The sequence below is a fragment of the Lithobates pipiens genome, unplaced genomic scaffold (assembly GCF_037356315.1).
Source record: "Lithobates pipiens isolate NorthernLeopardFrog02 unplaced genomic scaffold, aLitPip1_a1.2 Scaffold_22, whole genome shotgun sequence".
Taxonomy (NCBI): domain Eukaryota; kingdom Metazoa; phylum Chordata; class Amphibia; order Anura; family Ranidae; genus Lithobates; species Lithobates pipiens.
The window spans coordinates 40,525,478-40,550,244 of NW_027507784.1; the positions used below are offsets into that span (position 1 = coordinate 40,525,478).

A 24,767-nucleotide genomic window follows, 5' to 3' on the forward strand; every position below is an offset into this window, starting at 1 on the left:
CTGCTTTTTGGCCAATTTTTTTACATGTAAAAGGTCGTCTTATACGCTGGAAAATACGGTAAACAGGATTACAATATTGGTTCTTTAATACATTTTTCACATATACCATCTATGATCTTTGCGAAGGAGGGATTATTTGCATCTACAGTCTCCACCATTGCAGCAAGCATTATCTTGCTAAAGCGATTTTGACCTGCTTTTTGAACTAAAGGGGTCACCACCATCTGGTAAGCAGAAGGATTATCTACTATTGTTATTGTTAGAAGAATTTTCAACACAGAAGAGATATAATTGTTGGAACTTTGATTGATCATCAAATCTTTGCAATTTTTACATTGTTCCACTCAAATCACTCTAAATGTAATTGATGTCGCAGATTAAATGTTTTTGGGATGTGGAATCTCTGAAAAATTATCTACGCTTTCTAGCTTTGTGGGTGTTGATTTTATCTGTAAGAAATTGTTTGGCATAGGTTTCATGGGCACAATTAACACCCAAGGGTGAATTTTTCTGCACCTGTTTGACAGGTGCATATAATTAAAACATTTTACAGCAAGGCCAATTCTTGTTTTCATCAAGAGTACCTCCACAGGGTTACGGTGTGAAGGCACCAGGAACACACAAAGCCCAATTTTTCCACCACTGTTTGACCAGGGCATATCATTAACATTTTTGACAGCAAGGCCAATTCTTGCTTTCATCAAGTGTACCTCTATTGGGTTACGGCGTGAAGGCACCTCCGACACCCAAAGCCCAATTCTTTACTTCTATCGAAAGTCTGTGAAACAGAAACCAGATTTTATCCCCAAAAAATCTCAAATTTTGTTCCAAGTGCACTAAGTTGTGGCCACATCATACAGACTGGCTCCACAAGCCATTGTTTATAAAATAAAGGAAGCTTGCACGGAAAATGTAATTTTGTTGCCTTTATAAATGTTATTTTTGCTGCAGCAGGTTCTATACACAGTACAAATGTGCCACATTACAGGCAGACTAAGGGGACCCCCCCCCCCCCCCCCGACGCTATATTTAAAGGTATTTTTCATTTTTGTTGTTTGACTTTAAGCATCAGTAAATCACTGCTCATTTAAAATTGATGTTTTTTTTACAAACTTTTCTTTCCTTGATACATGTACCCCAGGGCAGTACTCAGACCCCCATACCCTTTATATGCCCAATAACTTGCATCTAAGCCCTCAAAATGGGCACTTTTGATTTTTCCAGTTTGGGTCCTATAGCCTTCAATGAGGTTCGCTATTCGCAATGTTTCGAGAGTTCTGGCGCAAACCGAACGGAGGGGGCGGGCGGGTGTTCGGCAAATCTCCACACAAATGCTTCTCTACTCTATTCAAATCTAAAACAAAGTGTTAACAATACACAGGGTTTAATGATAAAAGGTGGATTTTTTTTGTGATACCATTGCTGTACATTATAAGTCTCTTCACGTAGCGAAAATTTCAATAGCCTATAAGTATTTTTCTTTTTAATTAGACAAACACTAGTAACCCAGGGAAATGAGAAAACACTTCTGTTTATCTTGGCTGCTCAGAATTGCTGAAAGCCAAAAATGTGATGTGTTATAGTGGGTTATCACAACTTCTCACATCACATGCTCTTTACTCTGCTATGAAAACACAAAAACTCTGATAAAAAAAATAAAAATAAACCACCAGCCGTCCCCAAATCTGTCTTAGATGGACAGTTGTACAAATTGGCATGCATTGTAGGATTAGGCGTCAGGGGTTGTGCACAGGCAAGAAGAAGAGAGACACGTGGAGGAATTTCTATTAATTTGGGTTTGGAGTCTCACCATAGAAACCAAATCAAGAGCTCTTGGAGAAAAGAGTACCCCCCCCCCCCCCCCCCCTCGGTGCCATATTAACCTCTGTGTGTCTTTTCTTAGCGTCAGTCATCTGTCGGAAGTTTTCACCACCTTCGCCTTCCTCAAAGTCAGCTCCTTCTGTCCTTCTCTTCTCTTCACTCCATCGTCATGGCTTTTGAGCAAAACTCAGAGCACTTTGTGGGATACGTCATGCAGAGACCTTTACTTGGCTGCATCTCAGGGGTTCCGCTGGACCAAAGGACATGTGACACATGGAGCGATATTTTGAATTTCCAGGCGCACCCTAAGGATATCCTGGTGGCCGCCTACCCAAAAGCAGGTATGTCTTTTATAAGAGGGCTGACCCTGCCATGAAAGCACTTCCTGTTATACAATGTCAATGGTCTAATCACAATGCATCATTGCAACTTTGTAGCAACACCTCACAAGATGAAAGGCTACAGCAAGTTGAAAAAAAAAATAATTCACGGAGGTCTGGTTAGAACATTTTTCTTACAGCAGAGGTCTGAATTGCATGTTTGTGCAATGACTTCGATCTTTCCCATCACGGCCCCCTTCCTCTTTTATCAAAACCCAATTCTTACATCATTATCTTCCGTCCACCTTTACATTTACCCAAGCTTTACTTAATACCACAGATACCCCTTCAGCCCCCTTTTGTATCACCCCCACAGCCGTGCCATCCTCTGCCGCAATTCACATCACCCTCCGCCCACAGGAGTATCCTCCTTTGCCCCCTTCACATTAGTGCCCTTCTCTGCCCCCCTTCACCCCCTCAGAGCAGTGACCTCCTGGCCCCCCCCCCCCCCAGCAGTATCCACCCCTGCTCCCCTTCATATCACCACCCTCATCAGTGTTATTCTCTGCCCCCCTTAACCCCTCCCCCACATCAGTATCCTTCTCTGCCCCCTTCACCCCCCCCCCCCCCCCCAGAGCTGTGTCCTCCTGTGCCCCCTTTCACTTCCACTGGAGCAGTGTCCTCCTCTGCACCCTTTACATCACCACCCTCATTGGTGTTCTCCTCTCCCCCCTTCTCCCCCCCACAGCACTGTCCTCCTCTGCCCCCTTTTACCCCCCATAGCAATGTCCTCCTCAGCCCCCTTTCACTTCCACTGGAGCAGTGTCCTCCTCTGCCCCCTTTACATCACCACCCCCTTTATCGGTGTTCTCCTCTCCCCCCTTCTCCCCCCCCCCCACAGCACTGTCCTCCTCTGCCCCTTTTACCCCCCATATAAGTGTCCTCCTTAGCCCCTCTTTACCCCTTTCCCAGAGCAGTGTCCTCCTCTGCTCCCCTTCACCCCCCACATTTGTGTCCTCCTCTGCCTCCTTCAGCAGTGTCCTCCTCCACCCCCCATCACATCACCCTTCACATCAGTGTTCTCCTCTGCCCCCTTCACCCCCCCCCCCCCACATCAGTGTCCTCCTTTCCCCCCCTTCACTCCCTCCCATCAGTGTCCTCTGCCTCCCTTCACATCATTCCCCACCTCACAGTAATGTCCTCTTTTGCACCCCTTCACATCACCTCCCCAACAGTAGTGTCCTTATCCCCCCCCCCCCCCCCCCACACTGTAGTGTCCTCCTTTGTCCTCTTCACCCCGCTCCACAGTAGTGTCCTCCTTTCCTCTTTTTCTCCTTTCACCCCCCAACACACTGGTGCCCTTCTTTGCCCTCTTCACCCCCTCACAGCACAGTGTCCTCCCTTTCCCCTCCACAACAGTGTCCTCCTTTGCCCCCTTCACCTCCCCACATCAGTGTCCTCCTCTGCTGCCTTCAGCCTCCTCCCACACTCTGCCCCACAACAGTGTTTTACTCTGCCCCCCTTCACATCATTCCCCTGCCCCACAGTTGTGTCCCCCTTTGCCCCCTTCACCTCTCTGCACAGTGGTTTCTTGATTTTCCCTCGACATCACCCCCCCTCCCCATAGTAGTGTCCTCCCTTATTCTTTTGCCCCTTTCACACACCCCCACAATAGTGTCCTTAATACCCCCAACACAGTGGTGTCCTTGTTTGCCCCTTCATAGCAGTGTCCTCCCTTGTCCCCTTCACCCCCCACAACAGTGTCCTCCCCTGCCCCATTACCCCCACCCCCCTCCCACATCAGTGTCTTCCTCTGCCTCCCTTGACATCATCCCTGCCCCACAGTATTGCCCTCCTTTGCCCCTTCACCTCCCCGCACAGTGGCTTCCTAATTTTCCCCCTTTGACATCACCCCCCTCCCCACAGTAGTGTCCCCCCTGCCTCTTTTACCCCTTTCACTCTCCCCCACCACAGTAGTGTCCTTCATACCCCTCCACCATAGTGGTGTCCTCCTTTGCCCCCTTCACAACCCTCTAGTGTTTTGCTCTGCCCCCTTCACATCACCCCCAGGTTTCTAGGATGGACCAGCATCCTAGCTGCCGATCCCCTACTGGTTAATGCTGCTGAGCCTCCCGATCTCCACTCTGTGGTAAAAATGACAGTGGTGGAGGTTGGGGTAAACAACCGGATCCTAAATGGCATGACCACAGGGGTCCAGATGGGACAGTGACTCAGTCCAGACCCAGACCACGGTCCGACGTTTATTTTAGTGATGACTTTATTTACATGATTTTGTCATCTCTGAGCTGACATTTCAGTCCAGGAAGTAACTGGTGACCTTGGATTGTGCTACAAACATGTTGTCACCCTTCTGGAAAGAAGAACAGTAAAAGGCATTGATTGTGAGAATTATTAAATAAAGTCAATCTTCGGGCAAAACATTATTTCCCCCCCAGCCATCCCACTCTCAACCATTCCTGTTTTAAATAAAACACATCCTAAGCCCACTTTAGCTTGCCTGAATGTGCCACCATGTGACCCTGTACGGGGCTTCGCCTGGCAATGTATGTTGTTGATCCACCACTGCAATTTGGGTCTGTTGTTGTCAACCGCTCTTGTCGCCACCCCTTATTGTGGTACCGCCATTGGAATCTTCGGGACCCTGTGAGGACCCTGCCAGCACATTGGTTAGTGCCTATGTCAGCAGAAAGTGATGTAGGCACCAGAAGGACTAAAGAGAGAAGACTTGATTATCTGAAACTGGAGAGTGAAAAATCTGGTGCAGCTGTGCATGGTAGTCAGCTCCTAACTTGTTCAATTAGCCGTTGACACTAAAAACTGAAAGCTAAAGGAGGGAGGGAATTATTCTTTATATGGATGGGGTGATTCTCTGGCTTTTTATAAACATTTTGCTATATGAATGTCACAGCATTTGCACAATCATCGCAGATAATCCCTGTAATGTGGTTAATATATTTATTTCCTATGAGCTCAGCTCCATCTAGTGGCCATAATGCAGTATTTTCCTGTAATATCTCAGTCAGAGAAATACTGCATTGTGGCCACTAGATGGAGCTGAGGATCATAGGAAATTAACATATTAGACACATCATGGGGATTATTCATGATGGCTGTAAATGCTGTGAAATTCATAACATTTCTTTTTTTTCCCCCATAAATAGACCTCTAGATCAGGGATATGCAATTAGCGGACCTCCAGCTGTTGCAGAACTACAAGTCCCATGAGGCATAGCAAGACTGACAGCCACAAACATGACACCCAGAGGCAGAGGCATGATGGGACTTGTAGTTTTGCAACAGCTGGAGGTCCGCTAATTGCATATCCCTGCTCTAGATGTTGCACTTACAAAGTAACTAGCATTGACTTAATAATCAATAATATATTTTTGACTCTAGGTCCACTTTATTATTCTTTTTTTTTTTCATAATACCACAAATTCTTCTCTTTGTGCCATTGCCTTCTAGGTATCACCTGGCTGCAGGAGATCGTGGATATGATATTCACAGATGGCGATGTAGAGAAGTGTCGTAGAGCACCAACCTATGACAGGCACCCCTTCATTGAGGCCGTAGCCCCAAAACCTGTTCCGTCAGGTGAGTTTTTCTTTGAGAATTCATCAAGAGCTAAGAAAAACACTGTATAAGTTTTTTTCTTTTGGACTTCATTATGTTTAAGGGCTGCAGCTCGCACAAAGCATGAAGCCACCGCGGATTTTAAAGACCCACCTCCCGGTACATGTTCTTCCTCCATCATTCTGGGATCAGAACTGTAAGGTGAGGAAAATCACAAGAAGAGTTGGAAAAACTTGTTTTATGGGTTGAAAATGATCCCTCATTTTCCGCTTTCGGTTGATCCAGAGTACTGAATGAATGGACAAGAATAGCTCTGTACAGAGCTTTCTAGTTACAAACGGAAGCACAGTAAACACAGTTTACTATGCTTCAGTTATGAATGGGCACAGGAGTGATCAGTATGGATCACTGACTCTATTCATTTAGACAAGGAATGGGCCAGTAAGTGACACATTTACTAACCCCTTCCCCTCTCCATCCCGACAGTATCCCCCTCACAAGCCAGCGGGAGAGGGGAGGGAGGAACCCGTAGATCTGCGGGGGATGAGGTGGGCTGGGGACAGCAGAAAGAAGCCAAAGAGGATGGGTGGCAGGTCGATCCCCTCCATTTACCTCCTGCAGCTGCTGAATGCATGAGGGAGGGAGAAGAAGAAGCAGGCATTTATCAGCTGCAGCAGGATAATAGAGGGGTTTGGTTCCTCTATACACTGGCACCCCTCCTATCCAGGTATACAGGTGGGCCACACAGGTACCCTGGAGCATTTGTTCAGATTGCAATTGCAACCCCTGTGACCCCTGTAGCTACACCCCTAGAAGTGAGGAAAACTCTTCTGCCCTGTACACACGGTTGGACTTTCCGACAACAAATCCGTCTGATTTTTTGAGACGGATTTTGGCCCAAACTTGTCTTGCATACACACGGTCGCAGTTGTCGGAAAATCTGATCGTTCTGAACACGGTGACGTAAAACACGTACAACGGGACAATAAATGGACCAGTAGCCAATAGCTTTCGTCTCGTAATTTATTCTGAGCACGCTGAATTTTCTACACACGATCGGCATTTAATCGATCGAATTTTGTTGTGGGAAAATTTTAGATCCTGCTGTTAAACTTTGTGTGTTGGAGACTCCGATGGAAAAAGTCCGTTGGAGACCACACACGATAGGATTTTCCGACAACGCGATCCGATCGCACATTTTCCGTCGGAAAGTCCGACCGTGTGTACAGGGCATTCGAAGTGAGAAGACATCTTTCCCATTGGAAGGTTTTCCCTCTATTCTTGTTTCGGTGAGAACTGTAGAAATTTATTTTTTCCCCATCACTCTCTGTAGAGGTGACAATGGTCACCAGCACAAGAAGAGAGGCTCAGCCTCCCCTGTGGAGAAGCAGACAGCAATAGAAATATTATAAATCTAGAATCAAAGCACACACATATACACATATATATATATATATATATATATATATATATATATATACACACATACACACACACACACACACACACACACATATATATATATTTAAGTCCAGATAAAAATGTATTCTAATGACAATTCTTTTTACATAAACCAACTTATTTCAGGGCTAAGCTCTACCCCCCTTCATCAGAGCTTAAAGAAACAAGAAGGCTGCTTGGACCAGCTACTGACATATGCTGTGTAAATCCAACAATGCTCAAAACACCCAATTGTTTATGGACTTTTAAAGGGGTTGTAAAGCTTCGTCTTTTATTTTCTAAATAGGTTCCTTTACGCTAGTGCATTGTTGGTTCACTTACCTTTTCCTTCGATTTCCCTTCTAAATGTTTTTTTTCTTTGTCTGAATTTCTCACTTCCCGTTTCTCCTCAGTAAACTTCACACCATCATCCGAGCGGTGTTTAGTCAGCCAGAACAGCTTACTGAACAGCTTACTGAGGAGGAAGCGGAAGTGAGAAATTCAGACAAAGAAAAAAAACATTTAGAAGGGAAATCGAAGGAAAAGGGTAAGTGAACCAACAATGCACTAGCTTAGAGGAACCTATTTAGAAAATAAAAAACGAACCTTTACAACCCCTTTAAGTCCTCCTACACTGTTTCTTGCTTGTTCAAGCCCTGATCAAATGGGTTGAGCTTAGTTCCTGAAATGTGTTGGGTTCTGTAAAAAAAATTTGGCTTTGGCCAAAACTTGTATTTGGACTTTGGGTGTGGAGTCTACACTCCATGTGGTGTCTTCTGACCCCCTACAGCATCTAACAAGTGTATCACATTTATCTGTAATTGTATCAGTCATGTCTTTTTTCTTGAATCTTTTCATTGTTTGTTATTTATTTGTGAGCTAAAATTGCAAACTGTATATACTTCAATGAATTTCTATTTTTCTATATTTATAATTTATACTGTTTTTTGGTGTTATATCACCACTAGGGCCATTCAAATCCCACAAGGGGGAACCTTGCTCTCTATATATTGTACACAGGGATGTTGGCCCAGTCCTTAGTCCTCTCTATCTCAACTTTTTTCTGTATTAATGTTATGGTGTGGAATTTTAATTCCATACATATTCATCTTCATCGCAATGCAAAGTGACCGTGGAAACCTTCAGAGTTTCGAAGCTGCCAGCTTAATAGCCTGATCGCCTACATGCAACATCGTAAAAGAAAAGTTACTCAAAAGGCGGGAATTTGAAGGACCATGAACACTCAGAAAAAAAAAAAAATATATAGTAAAAAAATAAAATTTGTATTCATTTAACATCATATCATAAACCACATAATGACATTGAAATACAATAATGCCGCGTACACGCGATCGGACATTCCGACAACAAAACCGTGGATTTTTTTCCAACGGATGTTAGCTCAAACTTGTCTTGCATACACACGGTCACACAAATGTTTTTGGAAATTCCGACCGCCAAGAACGCAGTGACGTATGACGAGACGAGAAGATTGAAGTTCAATAGTCAGTGCGGCTCTTCTGCATGCATGGAATTTCGTGCGTCGGAACTGTCTAGGCACGCTCTGGAATTTACGACAATGGATTTTGTTGTCGGAAAATTTGAGATCAAGCTCTCAATTTTTTGTTGTCGGAAATTCCGATGGAAGATGTCCAATGGAGCCTACACACGGTCGGAATTTCCGACAACAAAAATTTGAGAGCTGCATCTGCATCACATCGAACATTTGTTGTCGGAAATTCACGGTCACACAAATGTTGTCAGAAATTCTGAACGTCAAGAACACGGTGAGGAACGACAAGCCGAGAAAAATGAAGTTCAATAGCTAGTGCGGCTCTTCTGCTTGATTCCGAGCATGCATGGAATTTTGTGCGTCGGAACTGTCTACGCACGCTCGGTAATTTACGACAATGGATTTTGTTGTCCGAAAATTTGAGATCAAGCTCTCAAATTTTTGTTGTCGGAAATTCCGACGGAAAATGTCCAATGGAGCCTACACACGGTCGGAATTTCCGACAACAAAAATTTGAGAGCTGCATCTGCACCACATCGAACATTTGTTGCCGGAAATTCCGACCGTGTGTATGCAGCAATAGGGTTGCAGCATATAAAAGAGGATGGAAGAGGCCCAAACCAACTGCCAACTAGACAAAAATAATAAACCACCGCGTTTTGACGTGTGAAGTAAGGGTCTTCATCAGGGAAAAAAAGGGAGAGGGCTGAAAGGCTTCCATAAAAATACGAACAATCTATAAAGTTGATACAAAATATAATAAATGATGTATCATGTAACACCATGCAAATACATACAACAGTTCAATCATTTATAGAACCATATGTATTATGTTATGAAAAACTGACCTCATGTGTTTGATGCTATTATGCACTGGAGATTAATTACTCAAGGTAAGAAGAAGAGGATGGAAAAGTCCACATAGAACAGCAAGATGTTGGGTCATGTGCAATTCTCCTCCCGTGCACTACTGGCAACATGGAACTATTGGATGAGAACAAGAATTTATTATTGTATTCATAATTATTAAGTAAGAAGGCAATAAACAAGCAGGAAGGTAGAGCGTTTGGCCAGAGAAGGTTGGCATGCTTCAGGTTTCATGTGGCTGGAATCTACATAGCAGCCATTATAGCTGGCAAGTAAGAACTTGAAGTTAACGGCGCACACCTGCTACTAATATGTGCAAATTGCAAATCAAGTAATAAAAATCACATAATAAAATGTCACAAAACAAAATGCGTGATAATCCGTGGATTGAAAATTATTTCACTAAGAGTGCATACTGTTAATAAAAAGTGCTTGATAAAAACGCATAGTGCTCTTAGGAATTATAAATACCCAAAAAATACAAAAAACACAAAAAACAAAAACACATAAATTAAAATATCAAATCGCAATCCTGTGTTTTATGCGATTTGAAAATCGCTAAGTGGAGATATATTGCACATGTATATTGAAAGTCCAGCAACAGAAAGCTATAAGCAAAAAGAAAATCTCATTAAATAGCAATGATATACTCTGTGCGATTCTGAAATCGCTAAGTGGAGGTATATCATAAATGTATATTGCAAGTCCCACAGCAGGATGTTATAAGCAAAGAAAAAGTTCCATTAGATCAGTAAAAATCAGAAAAAACAGAAAGAACCAATCAAAATGTCTTTTAAAGACGAAAGTGACAAAGTGCTTCAGTGCTTCAGAATTTCCAGGATGATGACCGGTGCGTTTATAGTAAAAAATTCTCACTCACCAGCTCCCCATATGGGGTTAATGCGCCTCCACAGTGTGAGCCCCTGTGTCGCTGCTTTAAAGCTGGTCCGGTTTAAATATCCATGGAAATCCTCATAAAAGATAATAAAGTGGGGCAAACATAGTGTAATCCAGTTTAAAAGTGTTTATTTAAATGTTTAAAATCGCTACTCACATGTGTAAAATGAAAGCCGGCATTACAATCATTCCAAAAGATACTGTGTGTTTGAATTCGCCGCCACTACCGCTGTATACGAGTGGAATCACCTGAGGCCGCGCCCTACGCGTTTCGTCATCGGACGTCGTCTGGAGCACCAGACGTCCGATGACGAAACGCGTAGGGCGTGGCCACAGGTGATTCCACTCGTATACAGCGGTATACACAGTATCTTTTGGAATGATTGTAATGCCGGCTTTCATTTTACACATGTGAGTAGCGATTTTAAACATTTAAATAAACACTTTTAAACTGGATTACACTATGTTTGCCCCACTTTATTATCTTTTATGAGGATTTCCATGGATATTTAAACCGGACCAGCTTTAAAGCAGCGACACAGGGGCTTACACTGTGGAGGCGCATTAACCCCATATGGGGAGCTGGTGAGTGAGAATTTTTTACTATAAACGCACCGGTCATCATCCTGGAAATTCTGTAGCACTGAAGCACTTTGTCACTTTCGTCTTTAAAAGACATTTTGATTGGTTCTTTCTGTTTTTTCTGATTTTTACTGATCTAATGGAACTTTTTCTTTGCTTATAACATCCTGCTGTGGGACTTGCAATATACATTTATGATATACCTCCACTTAGCGATTTCAGAATCGCACAGAGTATATCATTGCTATTTAATGAGATTTTCTTTTTGCTTATAGCTTTCTGTTGCTGGACTTTCAATATACATGTGCAATATATCTCCACTTAGCGATTTTCAAATCGCATAAAACGCAGGATTGCGATTTGATATTTTAATTTATATGTGTTTTTGTTTTTTGTGTTTTTTGTATTTTTTGGGTATTTATAATTCCTAAGAGCACTATGCGTTTTTATCAAGCACTTTTTATTAACAGTATGCACTCTTAGTGAAATAATTTTCAATCCACGGATTATCACGCATTTTGTTTTGTGACATTTTATTATGTGATTTTTATTACTTGATTTGCAATTTGCACATATTAGTAGCAGGTGTGCGCCGTTAACTACCCCTTTGATACACTAATATACTATTCACCTTTCAGGGTGATTTTAACAGGTAGTGGCAGCCCCTGTTTTTACCACTAGGGTACTTATCTACTCATTTATTTATTTTTCACTTTTTATTCACTTTAATCACTTTTTCACTCCACCATATTTTATAATTTTAATAGATTTAGGGTCCATAGCGCACCTTTATCCCCTTTTGATCTTTAAGAACTTGAAGTTGTAGCAACATAAATAGAGAGGAACCATGAGTAAGACGTGTTCTATCAGTTATACAGATAATGAATAAATCTTTTTAGTTAGTTTCCAGGGTCAAGGAAGCCTCAGGCAGAACAATTGTTAGGTGTGGTCATCTCAGAAAGTGAAAGAATAATTGGGGCATTGTTGGCAAGTAGTCTGTTTAGACACCATTGGGTATGGTGGAAACAATTGTCTATCGATTGCTGGGTATCAGAGTTTGTATAGTATTTATCAGCCTTTACCAACCTTCGTATCCCAGAGGAACCCTTGAAAAAATGTTTCAGGTCTCAGGGAACCCCTGTTCAGCTCCCCTTTCATTTTGGTAGTTCTGGTTGGTGACCAGTTCCCCAAGTTTATATTCAATATATTTACGGATGATGGTACAGTATACAAACACTTCCAGTTGTTAATTATTGTGAGGCCATTCATTTTTTTAAATTTTCCCTGTTCGGATTAGTTAAATGGGGGGTCATTGGGTTAACGCCCCTTACATTGGTAGTGGTCAGTGCGAAGAATGCCCCTCTTATGATCAGAATGCCACCCTTGCATTCATGCTGGCCCTGCCAAGTAGGTTTGGTCCTGGAACTATGCAGGCACCATCAGATGGGAGGTATGCAAGTCACAGCTCAGGGAACCCCTAGCCAGCCCTGGTGGAACCCTAGAGTTCCATGGAACCATGGTTGAGAATGGTTGGTATATATGATTACCGTACATCAAAGAATTTTTAATTGAGATTTCTTTGTTCAGAGAGCTTCTACCCACTCTACCCACTCCTTAGCCCCTGTATACACAGTCGGAGATTTCGACAACCAAATCCGTCGGATTTTGTCCGTCGGATCTTGTCCGAAACTGTTGCATACACACGGTCGGACAAAGTTGTCGAAAAATCCGATCTTTCAGAACGTGATGACGTAATTTCATGGGACTACATTCAGGCTAGTAGCCAATAGCTTTGATGTAGGAATTTGATCTGAGCATGCGTGGCACTTTGTCCGTTCAAAATTCTCTACACATGATCGCAGTATGTCCTATCGGACCAGTTTGTCGGAAAATATTTCCAACAAGTTGGAAAATTGGGTCCGACGGATATTCCGACGGAAACAGTGCGATGCAGACCACACACAGTCGGATTATCCGACAAACCGGTCCGATAGGACACATTCCGTCGGAATCTCCGACCGTGTGTACAAGGGCTTACAGAACATGAACACCAACTGTTCCAAAAACAACAAAACGGAAGGGAGGGTCAGATTACTGTATATATACACATGGCATAGCCTTTTTGGTCACCAGAGAGATGATAATGAGAAGTTGTTTGCAACCCCTGGAAATGTGAAGACCAGGAATGTCTACTATGCCAAAGGTGCTCACTCCGGAGTGGAGGGAAAATTAATTAACAAGGTTTTGGGTTGTATATCTACTACTACAGCAGTCCGAAATTTCCTGATCTCTGGAGAACGGCAAATTAATATCAATATATAACAAGACGTCAGGGTTCCACCACATTTAATTCACTCCTTTGGGATTAATAAAAATATGACTGAAGTTTCAACTCTTCCCTACTCCATTCAGAGCTTCACATTCCTAGGAATGCCAACATATATTTAGAACTATCAGTTGTGGGTTTTCTTTGCGAAAGTTACTGATGGCTGGACATGTGCAGTGCCTTTCATTCCCAAATCAAAATTCGGACACATTTTTCATTATTCGGAGATTCGGATGTACAGTATGTGAATTTCCGAATTACAATAATAATGAATTAATACGAATCCGAAATAACGAAACTAAATTTAGTTTGAAATTCAAATTGAATTGGAAAATGAGAATAGAACAAAATAGCATAGAAAATAAAGCAATATAATAGAAAAAATTTGAGTAAAACAGAACAGAAAATACAAGAATAGAATAAAATAGAATAGAAAAGAATACAATAGAACAGAATAGAAAAGAATAGAATATAATAAAATAGAAAAGAATAGAAAAAACAATAGAACAGAATATGAAGAATATAACCATCTTCTAAATTTCTCATTTTTAATAAAATACATTTGAATTCAAATATAGAATAAAATAGAAAATAAAAGCGTAGAACAGAAAATAATAGAATAGAAAAGAACAGAATAGAAAAAACCAATAGAATAGAATCAAATAGAAAAAAAAATAGAAAGACTATAAAACGCCTTCCAAAATTTGAATATAATAAATTGGAATATAATAGATTAGAATGAAATAGGAAAAGAATAGCATAGAAATAATATAACCATCTTCCAAAATTCAAAATTTGAATTGAATAAATTTGAATTCTAATAAAATAGAATAGAAAATAATAGAATAGAAAAAGAAAAACAATAGAATAGAGAAAAATAGAAAGAATATAACCATCTTCCAAAATTCAAATATAATAAATTTGAATAGAATATATTAGAATAAAATAGAAAAGAATAGAGAAGAAAAGAAAGAATATAAACCGTTTTCTAAATTTGGAATAGAATAAATTTGAATATAATAGATTTGAATAGAATACACAATAGAATAGAATAGGAAAGGATAAAACCGCCTTTTGAAATTCGAATTTCAAATAGAATACATTCAAATAGAATATATTAGAATAGAATAAAAAAAGAATGGAACAAAATAGAATAAAAAATAAAATAATAAAATGGAATAGAATAAAATAAAATAGAAAGAATTTCCAAAATTCGAATTGTGAATAGAATAACTTTCGAAAATTGAATGCTGATTTGCGTTTTCTGAATTCGGTTGAATCGAGTTCAAATTGGACCGAATTTGGAAAAATTTGAATCGAATTTGAAAACAAATAAAACGAAATTAAACGAATCCTGAAAATAAATTTAAACAAATTTAACTAAACAAAATTACTTAAATGACAAATCGAAACGAAATACATTTTTTATTGGTTCTGCACACGTCTACTGATGGTGTATTACTCACATAAAACTATCTGGATTGTCGCTTTTACAAAGCCAAGAAGGAGAAGCTTGAGAAGATGAAAGCTCAGCATTTGTAGAAATGATTGGGTCACTCGTTCTTTTCCCTCTCTCTCTCTCTGCACAGGTTATATACATTGCTAGGAATGCCAAGGATAGCATGGTCTCCTACTTCCACTTCCAGAGGATGAACAAGGGTCTCCCAGATCCTGGGAACTGGGAGACTTACTTCTCATCGTTCCTGTCAGGAAATGGTGAGTAAATGGAACAGCAGAAGGCTTTACTGGACAATAATCTTACACATTTTTTTTTTTTAATTGTATTTTTATTGAAAATATAAAGATAACAATGACAAAGTGCTTGCATAAATGCACAGGTAAACAGTAAGTCCATCATATAAGACAATCAGAAACAGAGAGGGGGGGGGGGGAGGAGAGGGGAGGGAAGAAAGAGGAGGGGGGGGGGGCAGGATATTTCAGCACATTCAGTATATCCTCACATAAATTAACAATTATTTGTGGTACAAAACAGCAATCGTCACAATCAAATAGGCATAGGACAGTGAGCAGGAAATGTGGAAACTTCATTTCTTTAGAAGGGCATAAAACAGTGTGAACGGTCAATTTGAGCCTTAAACTCAGCGTAGGAGGTCCAAAATCAGAAGACTATATTAAGTAGCAGCATATAGTTTAGAGCAGTGGTCCCCAACCTTTTTGGCACCGGGGACCGGCGCTGTTGAAGAAAATTGTGCCAAGGCCCGGGGGTGTATGCGGCTTTTCGCGGACAATTTATCGGGGCAATGGCGGGCATTGGCGCTTCAATCATCCCGGCACCATCATTGATATGATGCCAGGATGATTGAAGCGCATTATTTCTATTATTACATTGTTATATATAATGAAGTAGTTCAGCTCACCATAATGCAGAATGTGCCAGAGTGTCACTTTCCACGTTGCCTGTCACCAGATGCAGATTGTCACTTTCGACGTCGCCTGCCTGCAGATGCAGCTTGTCACGTCGCTTGTCATTAGATGCATTTTGTCCTTGGCCACGTCATCTGCCACCAGATGTGGATTGTCACTTGCCATGTTGCCCGCCTTCAGAAGCAGCTTGCAACTTGCCACGTCGCATGTCACCAGATGCAGTTTGTCCCTTGACACGTCACCTGCCACCAGATGCATTTTGTCCTTTGCCACGTCACCTGCCACCAGATTTGGATTGTCACGTCACCAGCCATCAAATGCAGCTTGTCATTTGCCACCAGATGTGGATTGTCACCTGCCAGTGGTGTGTGCATTAGTTCAGAGGCAAGCTTGGAGTAGTGGGCAGTAAGCGAGAACAGTGGTAATGGGGGGGGTGGGCCGGTAGTGAGAGATTATCTCATCTCTCTGCTCCTTTGCCTCACCTCCAGCATTATAGAGCCCCGCTGTGAGCATGGAAGAGCGGCGATGCAGGTGGGCGGTGAGAGATGATCTCATCTCTCTGCTCACTTGCCTCAGTATAGCGGGCCCGCTGTGAGCAAGGAACAGCGGTGATGTGGTCGGGCGGTGAGAGATGATGTCATCTCTCTGCTCGCTCCGCCGCCGCTCGTCAGACAGTGCAGCCTTCGCGGCCCGGCTGCAAACAGTCTACGGCCCGGCAGTGGGCCGCGGACCGGGGGTTGATGACCCCTGGTTTAGAGCGATACCACAGATCCCAAATCATAGAGAACTGAGGCATAGTGTCATGGACTATGGCTGTAAGCTTCTCCATACGGCCGATATGTTCTAGGTTCTGCAAGACTTGGGGGAAAGTGGGCGGAGTACGTGATAGCCACCGTATAGGGATAGCTCTCTTAGCTGCTAACAAAATAAAGGTGGCGAGCTTCTGAGCATGTCTAGAGAGTCCAGGAATCGGTAACCCTAGTAGGAAATACAGAGGGTCTAATGGGAGGGAAATCTCAAACAAGTCTTGGACGAAGGATTGTATTGTAATCCAAAATGGGCGGATCAATGGGCATGCCCAGAAGATATGGAAATGGGAACCTATATCTCCCCGACATCTCCAGCACATCGCAGGGGTCTTGGGATCATATTTATTTAAAATTTCAGGCGTTCTATACCAAAAGAGCAGAATCTTGTAAGCCGTTTCCTTCTGTTCCACACAGCGGGATGTCTTAGAGACGGCCTCCCAGATTCTCTGCCATTGTGGGAGTAGGATGGGATGTTCTAACACTTGCGACCACTTACGCATATATGAATGAGAAGATTCCGTAATGGGCACCGATTCATGGAGTATTCTATAAATGTCAGAGATTAAATGGGCCCTGAGCACATAAAAATTCAAATGGAGTTGGCTTGTCAAGACAGAGAGTGGGGGATTTAGAAGCAAAGTAGTGTCTGATTTGCAGATAGGAGTGGAAGAGTTGTTTGGGAATTTGGTGCCGTTTCTGCAATTCCGCGAATGATAGAAGCCTCCTAGTGAGCGGATGCACTATATTGCCGAGTTGAAACAAACCAGCTTCGGACCAAATCTTACACATTTTACTATAACTGAATTTTTTTTTTTTCCTGGATACTTACAGTAAATTTTTCTTTCCTGGCAGCATTGATGGTTATGGTTATGTCCCTTGACTCCCAGACAGACCTTCAGTGTAGTAATAAAAGGATTCCTCACCTTTGTTCCTATCATGTTCTCAATTTGGTTCTACAAGAAACACGGGTGGAAAATAGTGCTGCCATGGTGTGGCTCCAGGAAAGGAAAATTATGGTATCCAGAAAACAATTTTCTGTAAATTCCTGGTGCCTCGATATTGGAGCACTGATGGGAACCAGGTAGCAATAACAACGGAGAGACTATGGGCAGTTGCAAACAAAAATATAAATGTGTAGAGTTTAACCATGAATGAAAAAAAACAGAAGGCAAAACGTAAGAACCAAAAAGGAGAATCTACACTAGTCACCACATCTAATCTATAAGGAGACATGAAGGTCTATAGTGACGGCCAACTAGTAGCTTTGCAAATGTCCTCCAATGGAACCCAAGCTAGAGATGCCCAGGACATTGCCACACCACTGGTGTAGCGTGCCGAGAACTGACGGGGAGGAACATTCGTGACCTACACAGATGGTATGCAGGATCCAAGATGAAATCATTTTAAAGGAAACTCCCTCAACCTTTCTTGATCCTGCCGGGAGCACGAAGAAACTGGCATAGCGTCTAACGGAAGTTGTTCTCTGAAGATAGATGGAAACTAAATAGAGTAAATCCAGCCTATGTCACAACTACTCTTGCTCTGAAAAAAGATTTGGCAAAAAAAAAAAAAAAAAAACGGGGAAGAGTCCATTCCATATCCTTGTGAATTTTTAATGCCGCGTACACACTACTGACTTTTTGACAACAAAGGTCCGACGGAACGAGTCCGTCGGACAACTCGATCTTGTGTGGGCTCCATCGGACCTTTGCTTGCCAAAAATCCGACGGACTTTAGAAATAGAACAGGTTTTAAATTTTTCCACCGGAACTCCGCCGGACCGAGAAATCCGTTCGTGTGTATGCTAGTCCGACGGACAAAAACCGACGCTAGGGCAGCTATTGGCTACTGGCTATGAACTTCCTTGTTCTAGTCCAGTCATACGTCATCACGTTCGAATCCGTCGGACTTTGGTGCGATTGTGTGTGGCCAAGTCCGTTCATTCGGAAAGTCCGTCGGAACTCCGCCGAAAGTCCGTCGGAAAGACCATCGGACCTAGTCCCTCGAAAAGTCCGGTCGTGTGTACGCGGCATAAGACAACTTTGGGAAAGAACTGACCTCAGCACTACCCAACTACAGCTAAAGAAACAGCGAGGAATGCTTTTATTGCTACACAGGAGGCCTGTCCTGGGATAAAGGGTCAGAGCTGCTGCCATGGGGAGGCACCAAGAAATATATACAGTATATCACAAAAGTTAGTACACCCCTCACATTTTTTTGTAAATATTTTATTATAACTTTTCATGTGAAGACATTACACTTGTCTACAATGTAAAGTAGTGAGTGTACAGCTTGTATACCAGTGTAAAGTTGTTGTCCCCTCAAGATAACTCAACACACAGCCATTAATGTCTAAACCACTGGCAACAAATGTGAGTACACCCCTAAGTGAAAATGTCCAAATTGGGTCAAAAGTGTCAATATTTTGTGTGGCCACCATTATTTTCCAGCACCCTCATGGGCATGGAGTTCACCAGAGCTTCACAGGTCACCACTGGAGTCCTCTTCCACTCCTCCATGACGACATCACGGAGCTGGTGGATGTTAGAGACCTTGCGCTCCTCCACCTTCCGTTTGAGGATGTCCCACAGATGCCCAATAGGGTTTAGGTCTGGAGACATGCTTGGCCAGCCCTTCACCTTTACCCTCAGCTTCTTTAGCAAGGCAGTGTTCATCTTGGAGGTGTGTTTGGGGTCGTTATGGTGGAATACTGCCCTGCGGCCCGGTCTCCAAAGGGAGGGGATCATGCTCTGCTTCAGTATGTCACAGTACATGTTGGCATTCATGGTTCCCTCAATGAACTGTAGCTCCCCAGTGCCGGCAGCACTTTTTACACTACACAATTTGTTTATTATGCATTAAAAAAATAAAATTAGACATGATATCTGCCAATAGAACTTAACCAAAAAGTGCATTCTATGCACCCAAAAATATAGAAAATATACCAAATCAAATCATTATTCAACCAAAAAAAATAATGCCAAAGCAATAACTCCAAGGCCAATAATAAATAACACATTATCTCCTCCGATTCCACAACATGTCTGGTTGACGAACGGCCATTCAGAAACTAACTGAAAAGGGCTAAATGAAAAATGCGAAAAGAAAAGCGCAAATCAACACTCACCGAACTTCTACTAACACGAAATTAGCAGAAGGAGCCCAAAGGGTGGCACTAAAGAGCTGTAAAACCACCTAGTACGTCACTACATTCGTAATTGTTGGCCAACATTTGTGTGACCGTGTATATGCAAGACAAGTTGTAGCCAACACCCTTTGAACAAAATTCCACGGTTTTGTTGTTGGAAAGTCCGATTGTGTGTACGAGGCATAGACCTTTCGGAGGTCAAGTGGTTACAGAGGGATGTCGCTTACATTTTTTCCTGCAGATTCTGCCTCCATCGATAAGTTTAGCTGAACAGAGCATGATAAAGCAACGAGATGCCACCCTTCCACAAACTAGACATCGGCCTTTCCCTTATACCCCACCCCCAGCACACATCCCTCACTTCCCAGTATTTGTAGTTCACAGTGGGATAAGGTGAATGAGAAGAATAATTGTATCTCTTTATCGCAGTACCCTGGGGAAGCTGGTTTGACCATGTCCTTGGATGGTGGAACGCCAAAGATCACCACCAAGTGCTTTACATCTTCTATGAGGACTTGATTGAGGTAAGTAGGTGCCTGGCATGTGGAAAAACCAAACATCTTCTCATCTTCTTTAACCCTCATTCATTGCCTCATCCTCGACAGGATCCGAGGCTTGAGATCGGCAAAGTCATGAGGTTCCTGGGAAAGGATCTTTCGGAGGAAGTCCTGGAGAAGATCTATCAGCACACCACCTTCCAGGCTATGAAGGAGAATCCCATGGCCAATTACAGCACCATCCCGTCATTTGTCATGGATCAGTCCATCTCGTCCTTCATGAGAAAAGGTTCATTCCTAACCCGTCAAACATCATGATAATAATTTTAGCCACAGACCGCACGTCAAAGAGACCCCTGGCTTTCCTGCAATGGTAATGTGCCCATGCCCTCTGCCTATGGGGATGGCTGCTGACTTTTTGACCAAAAGTCTGAATTTGCATATCAGTCTGTTAGATCAGTGTGTTTGGTGGATTTCTGGGGATGGGAGGTGTGTGTAAAGCCCCATACACACTATCAGATTATCTGCTGAGTTTTTCCTTCAGATTTACCAAAACCATATAATATGAGGACAAACCTTAGGAGTTTCAATGTGTATGCAATCAGGCCGGCCCTTCTACTACATGGTTTTGGTAAATCTGAAGGAAAAACTCAGCAGATACCGTATATACTCGAGTATAAGCCGAGATTTTCAGCCTCTTTTTTGAGGCTGAAAGTGCCCCCCTCGGCTTATACTCGAGTCACCACTGTCTGACTGCCCGAACAGCGTGTCGAGCAGACAGACAGCGGCCATTCTACCTTTCAAAAGCCGCGCCTCCGGCTCCGCCTCCGCCTGTGATAGGCGGAACACTGAATTTCCCAGCAGCCTGTGTTCCGCCTATCACGGACATCGTCTCATCCTCGTACTACGGACGAGGATGATACGATGTCCGTGATAGGCGGAACACAGGCTGCTGGGAAATTTCAGTGTTCCGCCTATCACAGGCGGAGGCGGGAGGCGCGGCTTTTGAACAGGGGAATGGCCGCCAGGGCGCCGACGAAGAGCGGCGATCCTGGCATGGGACGACACGGAGGCTCGGGACGGGACGACACGGAGGCTCGGGACGGGACGACACGGAGGCTCGGGACAGGACGACACGGAGGCTCGGGACGGGACGACACGGAGGCTCGGGACGGGACCGGACGGAGGCTTGGGACACAGGTAGGCTGGACACACAAGGCTGCACGGACAGATGGCGTTCTTGGCAACACTAGAGCTAATGAATCCTCTGGCACGTTTAATATACTGGTGCACTGTTATAAAGAGCTAAGATTGTTATTGAGTGTCTAGAATTATGTGTTTAACTACATCGGAGCTGCAGAGTCTGGTAAAAGTGATGAATTCAGTGTTTCCAAAGCTAGAAAGGGTAGTAATTTAAATATTTGCATATAGCAGGGAACCTAGATGGCTAAGCCTTGAAAGCTTGAGCTCATTGATGATCAGCATGATTCTGTGTCTCTGGTAAGATAAATGGAAGTGTGTCACTGACTTCAGAGGATGACACATGATCTAACCAGCAGGTTTACCATGATAGCTCTCATAAACCCACATTTATGAATCTTGTAAAAATATGAATAGCTCTGAATGAGAAATTCTATTGTTTTATTAAGAAGATAATCTGTTGAGATGCCATATATGTTTTAGACACAAGGAACACATTCTTTTTCCAAAGATATTATATTGTATATATATATATGTATAGATATATATATGTACACACACACACACACACACACACACACAGGGATGGATGGATGGATGGACACACACACACACACACAGGGATGGATGGATGGACACACACACACACACACACACACAGGGATGGATGGATGGACACACACACACAGGGATGGATGGATGGATGGACACACACACACACACACACACACACACACACACAGGGATGGATGGATGGATGGACGCACACACACACACACAGGGATGGATGGATGGACACACACACAGGGATGGACGGACACACAGGGATGGACGGACACACACAGGGATGGACAGGCATATCTCACCCTCGGCTTATACACGAGTCAATAGGTTTCCCAGTTTTTTGGGGGTAAATTGGGGGCCTCGGCTTATACTCGGGTCGGCCTATACTCGAGTATATACGGTAATCTGATAGTGTGTATGAGGCTTAAAATATCCCGATGGAGTCATTTAGGAAAACACAACCACTTCGACATGCTGGCAGAATAGAAGGGTCCACGGTACGATGTCAGGTAATGATAGAGCCCAGCTGTGCCCATTTAAATTATTATAACGTTTCCTGGTTGGGATTGGCCTTCAAAGTAAGCTTGTAATGAGAATCTCTGCTGACCTCAGTCTGAAATGCCAAGTGCCTGGCTGTCATGCTGGTCCTCTGGCTTCAATACCAAGCACTTTTCTTTGACTTTCTTGAAATAGTGCCCCATCATTGGTATCAGTGGAAGGAATAGTGCCCCAACATTGGTGTCAGTGAGATGAATAGTGCCCCATCACTGGTGTCAGTGGGAGGAATAGTACCCCATCATTGATGTCAGTGGGAGGAATAGTGCCCCATCATTGATGTCAGTGGGAGGAATAGTGCCCCATCATTGATGTCAGTGGGAGGAATAGTGCCCCATCATTGATGTCAGTGGGAGGAATAGTGCCTCATTGTTGGTGTCAGTGGGAGGAATAGTGTCCCATCATTGGTATCAGTGGGAGGAATCATGCCCCATCATTGGTATCAGTGGGAGGAATAGTGCCCCATCATTGGTACATTGGTATCAGTGGGAGGAATACCCCATCATTGGTATCAGTGGGAGGAATAGTGCACCATCATTGATGTCAGTGGGAGGAATAGTGCCCCATCATTGATGTCAGTGGGAGGAATAGTGCCCCATCGTTGATGTCAGTGGGAGGAATAGTGCCTCATTGTTGGTGTCAGTGGGAGGAATAGTGCCTCATTGTTGGTGTCAGTGGGAGGAATAGTGCCTCATTGTTGGTGTCAGTGGGAGGAATAGTGCCCCATCTTTGGTATCAGTGGGAGGAATAGTGCCCCATCATTGGTATCAGTGGGAGGAATAGCACCCCACAATTGGTGTCAGTGGGAGGAATAGTGCCCCATCATTGGTACATTGGTATCAGTGGGAGGAATACCCCCATCATTGGTATCAGTGGGAGTAATAGTGCCCCATCATTGGTGTCAGCAGGAGGAACAGCACCCCATCATTGGTATCAGTGGGAGGAATAGTGCCCCATCATTGTTGTCAGCAGGAGGAATAGTGCCCCATCATTGGTATCAGTGGGAAGAATACCCCATCATTGGTATCAGTGGGAGGAATCATGCCACATCATTGGTATCAGTGGCAGGAATACCCCATCATTGGTATCAATGGGAGGAATAGTGCCCCATAATTGGTGTCACTGAGATGAATAGTGCCCCATCATTGGTGTCAGTGGGAGGAATAGTGCCCCATCATTGGTGTCACTGAGATGAATAGTACCCCATCATTGGTGTCAGGGGGAGGAATCATGCTCCATCATTGGTGTCAGGGGGTAAATAGTGCCCCGTCATTGGTGTGAGTGGGAGGAATAGTTCCTCATCCTTGGTAGTGAGAATAGTGCCCCATTGTTGGTGTCAGAAGGACGATGGATAAGTCCCCCCCCCCTCCAATGACAATGAGACCTCAGTGAAGACTGACCCCTCATACATAAAAAGACCTCACACTGCCCATATGAACATCCCGCCATGATGGGAAATCTCGTCTTTTCTTCCCTCTCAGGCATAGTGGGGGATTGGAGGAACCATTTCACCGTCTCTCAACATATAATATTCGAGGAGGAATACAAGAGGAGGATGGAAGGGAAAGGACTGGTTTTCCGCACACAGCTCTGACCGCCATCGCCCTTCGCGTTGGTGATTCCATTTTTTTTCTTCCACTGACCTGTAATGTACAAAACTTGCAAAATTTGCACTGGCTCGCTGGCCTCCAATTTCTATTTCAGTACATAAAATAAACTAATAAATATAAAAGGTCGGGTGTTGGGTCATATTTTCTGGTAGACACTTCTAGCGTCCCCATGGAGTCTGGGACCCCCGAGGAGCTCCTCATAGGTGGAGCACAGGCTCCTCCTCCCTCTAGGGAGCTCAGGATTGCTCCGCCCCAGGCTCCTCCTCCCTCTGGTAAGCTCAGGATTGCTCCGCCCCCAGGCTCCTCCTCCCTCTGGGGAGCTCAGGATTGCTCCGTCCCCCCCAGGCTCCTCCTCCCTCTGCAGAGCTCAGGATTGCTCTGCCCCCAGGCTCCTCCTCCCTCTGGGGAGCTCAGGATTGCTCTGCCCCCAGGCTCCTCCTCCCTCTGGGGAGCTCAGGATTGCTCTGCCCCCAGGCTCCCTCTCCCTCTGGGGAGCTCAGGATTGCTCCACCCCACCCCCCCCCCCCATCTCCTCCAGGAATGATGGACCCGGAAGCAAAGAAGATTTCATCACTTCCGGGTTTAGAGCCGTTCTATCCCGACTACAGCTAATCAAGCATGATCTGTGCTTGATGACCT

The 24,767-nt window shown here is 43.6% G+C and overlaps 1 protein-coding gene across 2 annotated transcripts; it reads left to right on the plus strand.

The window, feature by feature from the left end:
- The first annotated feature begins 338 nt into the window (after positions 1-338).
- Positions 339-24,250, plus strand: LOC143923643 (sulfotransferase 1C1-like). 2 transcript variants are annotated; one of them, XR_013261741.1, is made up of 7 exons: positions 339-2,162; positions 5,628-5,756; positions 5,839-5,936; positions 14,950-15,076; positions 20,132-20,226; positions 20,308-20,572; positions 24,000-24,111. XR_013261741.1 is itself a non-coding variant. In XM_077447450.1 (7 exons), the coding sequence occupies exons 1-7, from the start codon at positions 1,991-1,993 to the stop codon at positions 24,110-24,112; spliced, it is 915 nt and encodes a 304-aa protein (XP_077303576.1). In that variant the 5' UTR covers positions 339-1,990; the 3' UTR covers positions 24,113-24,250. The 2 variants fall into 2 exon arrangements, 1 of the variants encoding a protein (XP_077303576.1); XM_077447450.1 differs by having other exon boundaries at positions 20,308-20,488; positions 24,000-24,250.
- The last annotated feature ends 517 nt before the right edge of the window (positions 24,251-24,767 follow it).

Excerpts from the sequence above, each read along its gene's own strand:
- LOC143923643 (XM_077447450.1), top strand. The coding sequence starts at position 1,991 with ATGGCTTTTGAGCAAAACTCAGAGCACTTTGTGGGATACGTCATGCAG. Across the intron at positions 15,077-20,131 it reads ATCGTTCCTGTCAGGAAATG|TACCCTGGGGAAGCTGGTTT; the intron begins GTGAGTAAATGG and ends TCTTTATCGCAG. Across the intron at positions 20,227-20,307 it reads TCTATGAGGACTTGATTGAG|GATCCGAGGCTTGAGATCGG; the intron begins GTAAGTAGGTGC and ends CATCCTCGACAG.